The sequence below is a fragment of the Gambusia affinis genome, linkage group LG13, assembly GCF_019740435.1.
Source record: "Gambusia affinis linkage group LG13, SWU_Gaff_1.0, whole genome shotgun sequence".
In the NCBI taxonomy this organism is placed as follows: Eukaryota; Metazoa; Chordata; class Actinopteri; order Cyprinodontiformes; family Poeciliidae; genus Gambusia; species Gambusia affinis.
The window spans coordinates 3,239,830-3,249,593 of record NC_057880.1 but is presented as its reverse complement, the minus strand read 5'-3'; the positions used below and the strand labels follow the sequence as shown (position 1 = coordinate 3,249,593).

The 9,764-nt window shown below is 39.5% G+C and overlaps 1 protein-coding gene across 1 annotated transcript; it reads left to right on the top strand.

Annotated features, from left to right (window-relative positions):
- Positions 1-1,470: 1,470 nt before the first annotated feature.
- LOC122842739 (NLR family CARD domain-containing protein 3-like) lies at positions 1,471-8,868 on the top strand. Its single transcript, XM_044136880.1, has 5 exons — positions 1,471-3,269; positions 3,492-3,665; positions 3,894-4,067; positions 6,617-6,663; positions 6,812-8,868. The coding sequence occupies exons 1-5, from the start codon at positions 1,471-1,473 to the stop codon at positions 7,324-7,326; spliced, it is 2,709 nt and encodes a 902-aa protein (XP_043992815.1). The 3' UTR covers positions 7,327-8,868.
- The last annotated feature ends 896 nt before the right edge of the window (positions 8,869-9,764 follow it).

Genomic DNA, 9,764 nt, shown 5'->3' with positions numbered 1-9,764 from the left:
TGTTCTTCCAAACATCAAGTCAGAGATGCAGAAGCAGCTGAGTGACACCAGCCTGTTGGTTAGAGCTCTGTGTCACAGCAGGACACATCTGGAAAAACTCACCAACTTCCAACACATTTCCTGCATCTTGATGACCAACATGAGTTCAACATCTTTCAGCAGTTAAAGAATGATGAATGATCAGACATTTATGGAACAATATTTATATTGATTTTCTGACTGAATACAACTCACTCTGTGGAGGTACTGATAGGATCTAGTGAAAATCAATCAAATGTAGCAGAACCTCTGTTATCTTTGTAGATCCCTGTTTTTACCCAGAGTTCTCCTACAGCAAACCTGAAGAGGCAATTAACATGAAATCATTATTTAACTTGGAGACAGTTTGTACCATCGTTCAACCAGGTTCCTACTCTTATGGGTGTATAATGTAAATATTGGCTAGTAATGGACAGAAGCAGGTGTGTTTTAATCCTAGTTTTTTTTTTTCTGTCATAATCTATCATAGCCTCAAACCAGAACCCAGCTGTGTGTCCTTCAAGAGTGATTGGTCAATGGAAGACTTCATTGACTTTAAATCTCCTGGACATCCACCATCAGAGAGGTGAGCTATATCTAACTGATGTATCTCTGTGAACTGAGTAGGTCTGAAATGTTTTCATTCTAACATGTGTTTAACCTGAGCTCAGCTCTTTTTTCCACATTTCTGTGTGGAGAGTCCTGGAGGGTGTAAGGGAGTTTGCACAATCACTGTGTTGAGGACTTTCAGTTGAACATATCCTCTTCTTAGACTTCCTTGTAATGTATGTGTTCAGGCCCTTTGATGTGGACTGTTAAGTCTCTGTATAACCGGTGTAAAAGGTTGGTCCGCATTGCCAGGAGTAAGTCAGGCTAGTTTCCATTGAGAGTTGAATTCCGCTAAGATTGCCCTTTGTAACATTTATGGACAGAATTTCTGGGACTCCATATTTATGGCTTTTGCAAATGATGTGCCATCAGTTCATACTAGCTTTATTAGTTTCACAAAGGCCAGGCCACGTTCAGGAACCAAGAACAGAAACCCAGCTTCCTCCCAGTTAGCACTGAGATATTCACAACTATATATTCACAACTATATTATTCTGGTGTTGCAGGTTTTCATCCTTTCATTTCATCTTCCTCCTCTTAACTTCCTTGTAATGTGTTCATTTGATGCTTTACTGTGACACTCTTGGAGATTTCATCTGTGAAAACTGTCAGGTTAATATTTATAGACGTCCTAATTCCTCCTGATTCCTCCACAGAGTGGACCTGCAGAGCTCAGAAGTTCCCAGCCAGCAGCACCAAACACAGCTGGACTCCATATTTATGGTCTGCACATGTACAACTGCTGCTTTTCCATGGATTCTGTTAACAGTCATCTCCATGCTGCAACTTGTAGACAAATCTGTGTAACATGGCTTTGATGTTTTGTTCCATGATTTCAGTCTGATGTGTCCTTCATACTATTTGTCAGAGGAAGAGCAGATCAGAGAGGCAGATGAACTGGAGATCAAGTCTGTGTTTGAGGGGATTGCTAAAGCAGGAAGTCCAACCCATCTGAACCAAATCTACACAGAGCTCTACATCACAGAGGGAGGAACTGGAGGGGTCAATGATGAACATGAGATCAGACAGATTGAAACAGCATCCAGGAAACCACATAGAGAAGAAACAATAATCAAACAAGAAGACATCTTTAAAATCCCACCTGGAAGAGATCAACCAATCAGAACAGTGATGACAAAGGGAGTGGCTGGCATTGGGAAAACAGTCTTAACACAGAAGTTCACTCTGGACTGGGCTGAAGACAAAGCCCACCAGAACATCCAGTTCATATTTCCATTCACCTTCAGAGAGCTGAATGTGCTGAAAGAGAAAAAGTTCAGCTTGGTGGAACTTGTTCATCACTTCTTTACTGAAACCAAAGAAATCTGCAGCTTTGAACACTTCCAGGTTCTGTTCATCTTTGATGGCTTGGATGAGAGTCGACTTCCTCTGGACTTCCACAACAAGGAGATCCTGACTGATGCTACAGAGTCCACCTCAGTGGATGTTCTGCTGACAAACCTCATCAGGGGGAAACTGCTTCCCTCTGCTCTCCTCTGGATAACCACACGACCTGCAGCAGCCAATCAGATCCCTCCTCAGTGTGTTGACATGGTGACAGAGGTCAGAGGGTTCAATGACCCACAGAAGGAGGAGTACTTCAGGAAGAGAATCAGAGATAAGGAGCAGGCCAACAGGATCATCTCCCACATGAAGACATCACGAAGCCTCCACATCATGTGCCACATCCCAGTCTTCTGCTGGATCACTGCTACAATTCTGGAGGATGTGATGGAAACCAGTGAGGGAGGAGAGCTGCCCAGAACCCTTACTGAGATGTACATCCACTTCCTGGTGGTTCAGACCAAAATGAAGAAGGTGAAGTATGAGGGAGGAGCTGAAACAGATCCACATTGGAGCCCAGAGAGCAGGAAGACGATTGAGTCTCTGGGAAAACTGGCTTTTGATCAGCTGAAGAAAGGAAACCTGATCTTCTATGAATCAGACCTGACAGAGTGTGGCATCGATATCAGAGCAGCCTCAGTGTATTCAGGAGTGTTCACACAGATCTTTAAAGAGGAAAGAGGGCTGTACCAGGACAAGGTGTTCTGCTTCGTCCATCTGAGTGTTCAGGAGTTTCTGGCTGCTCTTCATGTTCATCTGACCTTTAACAACTCTGGGGTCAACCTGATGGAAGAAACACAAACATCTACAATGTCTTTGAAATATAAGATTTTAGAAACAAAGTCCCTCTACCAGAGAGCTGTTGATCAGGCCTTGCAAAGTCCAAATGGACACCTGGACTTATTCCTACGCTTCCTCTTGGGACTTTCACTGCAGACCAATCAGAGACTCCTACAAGGTCTGCTGACACTGACAGAAAGTAGCTCACAGACCAATCAGGAAACAGTTCAGTACATCAAGGAGAAGATTAGTGAGAATGTGTCAGCAGAGAAAAGCATCAATCTGTTCCACTGTCTGAATGAACTGAATGATCGTTCTCTAATGGAGGAGATCCAACAGTCTCTGAGGTCAGGACGTCTCTCCACAGATGAACTGTCTCCTGCTCAGTGGTCAGCTCTGGGTTTCATCTTAGTTTCATCAGGAGAAGATCTGGATGTATTTGATCTGAAGAAATACTCTGCTTCAGAGGGGGTTCTTCTGAGACTGCTGCCAGTGGTTAAAGCCTCCAACAAAGCTCTGTAAGTATGCAAATTGTTACTGCATTTATTTTTGATAGTGAGAAATCTGCTAATGGAGTGGTAAGTATTGATTTTTGTAGTTTTAATTCTTTTATAATTAACCAGTTCACAAAAAAGGCAACATAAAGATGTGTAACATAAAGCAGTTCCAACAATCTTTCCAAGGAGAACATTGGTTTTTGATGAATTACTTAATGACAATTTCTCTCTTGATCTCCTCAGACTGAGTGTCTGTAACCTCTCAGAGAAAAGCTGTGAAGCTCTGTCCTCAGTTCTCAGCTCCCAGTCCTCCAGTCTCAGAGAACTGGACCTGAGTAACAACAACCTGAAGGATTCAGGAGTGAAGCTTCTCTCTGCTGGACTGAGGAATCCAAACTGCAAATTAGAAACTCTCAGGTAAGTGTTCTCAGTTTCTGTTCATTATCAGCTATTAAAGATGATATCAATGTTATTTCCAATAGGAAAAATAAAATTTCCTATGAAAATGCAGTGACTGTTTAAGCTGAGTGCTTTCTGTGAAATTTGCAAAAGAATTTTAAATCAACTGCAGAAAACTTACAAACAGGTAATAAACACAAGTTGCAAAAAATAGCAAAATAGATACAAAACCTTTTGTTTCTGCAGCTTGTCAGGCTGCCTGATCTCAGAGGAAGGTTGTGCTTCTCTGGCCTCTGCTCTGACCTCTAACCCCTCCCATCTGAACGAGTTGGACCTGAGCTACAATCATCCAGGAGACTCAGGAGTGAAGCTGCTGTCAGCTGCACTGAAGGATCCACATTGGAAACTGAAAGCTCTCAGGTATGGAGGAAACTCTTGCACATGCCTCTGGTAGAGGAGGAAGAATTAATTTCTAACTTTAAAGTGAATTTGATAATAAATTAACATGTTAAAAATAACTAACAAGATGACCATTTTATATCTCATTACTGTAGGGAGTTGATTTAAACAGAAGACCATAGTGCAATTTAGAGTTTAATCTAATTTAAAACACGGATGCAATATTTTCCAAAGTTATGGACAGAAAAAGTGAGCAAAGTAAAACAGAGTTGTGTCTGTTGTGTAGGTGTAGTTAATTCAACAGTTTAGAGTCTATAACTCTAAACGTTAGATCACATATATAAACCAGCCTAGACCTTGGTTCAGCTAAAAGCAAATATTGCTAGATCTAAAGAGATTTGGATAAGTCAGAGATATACGACTTGGAGATCATGTCAGAAGACAAACTGCAACATTCTGGACCAACTGCAGTCAATCAAGGCATAACTGATTAACACAGAGAGACTTACAGTAATATTACAGGGATGTAATAAAAGCATCTATTGCAAGCATTTAAACAAACATAATTAATCTCTGACAGAAACTTGAGTCTAAAAAAGGATCACAAAGCAACTAAACAAATCTGATTTAGTATGCCGAGCTCTGAATGCTCAGACTCAAATGCTATGTGAGCTGAACCACAAACTGGAATCACTTCTTGTTGAGAGTTGCAGGCCAGTTGCGGTTTCTGAAACTTGTTAGCAGGAAGGAACACACCTTGGAGAACAACAAAGATCACTAATTTGATCTTGATGAGATCAAATGGTGAGAGTCACTATTGATATGTACTTGTGAGAATCTGAAGCTGATGGAAAATTAACGAAGTTGGACTGATCCAATGTTGTCAATCGTTTGACTGACAACTAAAGATGCCTCGGATTACATGAGACACATGACTGCTTCATTTTGCATGACGGTTTCAAGATAAAAGTGTGATGAACCGTGCTGCTTCATGGGTTGTTTTATGTAATTTCATCAGAGCATCTGAGGAGAGTATTTGCCATCAGCAGTGGCCAAAATAAAAGGAACATTGACTAACCTATTTGATGTGTATTGATGATTTTGATGATGGTATTCATCAAAATGTAATGTTTATTACTGGTTTTCTCAATTGTTGATTATTGTGTTTTTTAATGACTTTAGATTTTTGTGTTTTTGTGATGCAAAGCACTTTGAACTGCATTACACAAATAAACGTGGTTGATTGCAAGAAGAAAATCTTTGACATCTAGGAATACTTTGAGATGACTGCTCACAATAAGATTCTTTTTAAATAAAAATAATTAACCCCTTCACCTCCCAATTTCTCACCTTATGGAAATTTCCACTATTATTTATAGTTTGATAAGCAAAAATGCATCAGTCTTGCACAGGTGAAAACACACTTAAAGTTGTCGCAAGAGTAAAATTCTGCACGTAGCTAAATATAAGGGATCACAGCCAGTTAGAAATCCAAGAAATGAGAACTTAGCAAAGAAAGTCACAATACAAAGAATACGGCCTGCCCTAACAAGCACTACACTCCTAAGATACTAAAACATCAAACGTCTTTATTGTCAAATCGGTATATGACATAAAAGAAAACAAAACTCAACTGTTGACAATCAAGATAGCAAGATTAGTTTGTCTACAGATAAATTTAATAACTAAAAATATTACCGTTAAATAGGATTTAATTGACTCTACTGTTACTAAGCATAAGTTTGACAAAAACTTTGTGACAATATTGCAATTACTAATTTTTGGAAATATGATCTGAGTGACAAGGCTGTCACAGTTTCAGCAGCAGATGTCACTAATGAGCAGTGAACCTTTGGGCAGAGGAAAGGGCTGTGAAAATGTTCTTGCTTCATGAAGCTTAATTTGGCCAGTACTAGTACGTAGAGCTGAACAGGAGAAAAACTTCAAGATTTCTTTTTGGTCTGTCTTATTACAGCAGCGTGACAATCCTACATTTTAGTCTGATTTCTTTGACACTGAATCAGTTTGAAGGCAGGTCAGCTCCTTAACGGAGCTGAGATCTTCTATGTCCTCTAGACATATAGAAGTTACCTAACTCTTTACTGAATTTTTGTGGGAGTGTGGATGAACTAGATATCCAGGTATTGTGTTTTAATGGTGATTAATAAATCAGTTGGAGCGTCCAAAAATGTTTCCTTAGTTTCTTGATGTATTTTTAAGTGTCAGTTTGTTTCCTCAGGTTGTTACTGAGGGATTTCCTTTCTCCTCTCTATTGGACATTTCCCTATATTTGGAGAAATGATTTGTGTTACAGCTGTAACACAAATCACCAACTGTCCTTACTACATTCATTGCAGTTTGAAATGTTTTCATCATCATCATCACCATCATCATAGCCCAGATGTCTGTATGCTCTCAAACCTTCTTTCTTTTTTTGGATTTTTAAAAGTGGACGTGTTCAAATGTTATACTGTTTCTTCCTCAGTGTGGGAGACATGTAATGTCTATATTTACATACTGAAAGAGACTGATAGACATATCAGATTGTCTGATCTCCCTCTTCCTTTCAGGATGGAGCCTGCTGGAGTCCAATGGCTGACACCAGGTCTGAGGAAGTGTAAGTGTTTGTTTCATTTGATTCATGACAACAAAGCAGTTCATATTCAACCATCTTCAAACATCACATCACTCATTCTAGAGTCATCATCAAAGTGTCAATAAATAATCAATAATTGCAGCTGGATTGTGTTTGCTCTCTCCATCAGATTCTTGTGAACTCACCATTGACACAAACACAGTGAACATCAGCCTCAAACTGTCTGAGGACAACAGGAAGGTGACACGTTTGAAGGAGCTTCAGTCATATCCTGATCATCCAGACAGATTTGATCCTGCTCAATTACTGTGTAGAACTGGTCTGACTGGTCGCTGTTACTGGGAAGTTGAGAGGAGAGGAAATGTTGACATATCAGTGAGTTACAGAAGAATCAAGAGGAAAAGAGACTGTTGGTTTGGATGGAATGATCAGTCTTGGTGTCTGAGATGCTTTAAAGGTGGTTATACTGCCTGTCACAATAACAAAGCAACCAACATTTCCTCCTCCTCTTCCTCTGTCTCTAACAGAGTAGCAGTGTATGTGGACTGGCCTGCTGGCATTCTGTCCTTCTACAGTGTTTCCTCTGACTCATTGATCCACCTCCACACCTTCAACACCACATTCACTGAACCTCTGTTTCCTGGATTTTGGTTCAGTGTTTATTCCTCAGTGTTGCTATGCTGAGTTGAGCCTAAAGAGTCTCCTCCTGTCAGAGGAACATTGTCACTCTTGAACAAATAGTTCAGTCTCTATTTTTCTCTTTCACTCAGAAAGACATTTTTCAGATTTATGGATTCTGTTGTTTTTTTAAACTCTTCTAAATAATTCCTTGAAAACTTCTTCTTCTTCCAGTCCTTTAAAGATGGAAGCTGGTATTATTCCAGGATCTACATGCTGTTATTCTATTTGTTTCCAGTCCTGAATGTCAGGATGTTGTGTTTCTCTCTTGGTGTTTTCCTTTCATTCATGATTCAGATTTAATTGAAATGTTGGGCAGTTTTTCTCAATCACTGGACATTACCTGTTTGTGTTGGCTCCTATTTCTCTAAACATCTTTTTTTTTTTAAGCTAAAAGGTAGTTTTGTGTCACCTGCAATGAAAAAACTTCCACATGTTTTAAATCTGAATTTAAATTTCTAATTAATGTTTGACATTTCTGGAAGCTGCTAACATTTAGAATTATGTTTCCTTTTCTTGTAAACTTGACATTTCTGCTGTTTTAAAAGGTGATCATTAAGAAAGCTGTCAAGCATTCATAATGCTTCACAGCATTATTATGTGAGGATAAAATGTGTTCTTAAAATATTATGTACATTTTTGAATGTTCCTTTTGTTGTAGCTCAGTTGATTTACATTATTTAGTTTTCATAGAAATGGTGTCATTTCCAGACCAAGTTAAATTGTGGCTGTAATATGTTGAAGAGGGAGAGTAGAACCAATAAAGTAGTGTAAATATATTGTAACAGTGTTGTTTAACAATTGAATAACCTTGTTTTAAGAATTTCAAATACAAGCAAAGTTAATAACTTGCAATATTTTATGTGTGTAAATACAATGTTTCCTGTACTTTTTGAACAATGGCTTGAGCCATGCCCCGTGTCCTCCAGACTTTTTCAAAAAGGGGCCCTTTTTGCTCCTAAATGTACACTTTTTGGGTGCTCACCCTAAATAGGGTTTGAGTTTTGCCAGTGTAAATCCTGAATGTAATGGTGCAACAACTGGTTGATTCTGCCAAAACAAAAATTTTCACTCCCCACTTTGTCAATTTGTCCTTCATGTACTGAGTGATGGCAGTTTTTGCTTTAGTTCCCACCATTCTTTCATCCACAGCCAGGTCTATTCTTGGGTGGAAATAAGCCTGGGAGGCAAAGAGGATCTCATCGTACAGAGGCCTGATTCTAAACAGCTTGTCATGTCCAGGTGTTCCTTTTTATCATTCTGTTCGTCTTCCTCTGGATCACTAAGGTGAATGTTCTGAAATATTGATCTGAACATCACTTTTTGAGGAAGAGGCACAGACAAAAAAAATTGTTTTGCTTCCAATAGTCCTGAAGACTGGGCAGTGAAACCAAAGACATATAGATCAGGAGACCAAAAAATTTGTATAGATCTTATACTTCAATGTAATTCAATCTGTACTTTTTCCCTAATTATTTATTTTTTGCTACATTTTTGTTTGAGTTGTGGCAAATTGTTATCACTCAGTGGCAAAATGTAAACTCAACTTTAGAGGCCTCTGATTCATTTTTAAATGTGCTTGCTTTTTGCTGAGACGTGTCTAGGTGTATTTTCAAGCTTTGGTTGTGTGTGTCATGTTGGATTTGAGTTTCTTCCTCCACATGCAGGTTCACACAAAAGGCCGCAAGATCTTGATTCAATGATTTATTAACAGTAAATCTGGAATATGATATTTTCCAGATTAGCCCTCCAGGATTGGGAGTGGCTGGCCGGTTTAGGTTAGTTTCTCAGATGGAGGGGCGCTGAGGGAGAGAAAAGGATCCAGGAAGTGCAGAGGCTCTGAGAGGGTAGCAGGGAAACGAGCAGCAGGCTGTGGTGTCTGGTTGGAAAGGCACAGTTGCTGATGCGAGCTTGGCTGGATGTGGCTCCTGGCTTGATTCAAACGGCTAATCGGGATCTGAGAGATGGCAAAACAGGATTAACTTGATGACTCATTAAATCAACAGTGACATGAACTTGAGGTTTGACTCTGACCAACAAGTGGGACCATTGAGTGATGAATGACTGCCCCACTGCTTCTTAAGAATCCAGCAGCCGATTGCTGGAATCAGCTGCAGGTGTGTCAGCCTGCCAGAACTCATCCACGAAGATTGTCTATAGGAAGAGCACTCACACAAAACTGAATCCTAACAGTGTGAGGGTTTTACACAGACCAGCCAGAGAGACGTTGAATGGATTCCAAAATATATTCTTAATCTATTACAAAAAAATAAAAAAATAGTTCAAAAATGATGAATTGGACACAAAACTGAGGTCAACATAAATTAAAGATCAAATTTCCCCTTCCCCTGGCAAACAAATGGAATGACCCACTGAGGAGGTTTGTCAACTATATAAGGACAGCAATCAGCTGGAGCTCCTCTGTGGAAACTGGTAACTCAAAA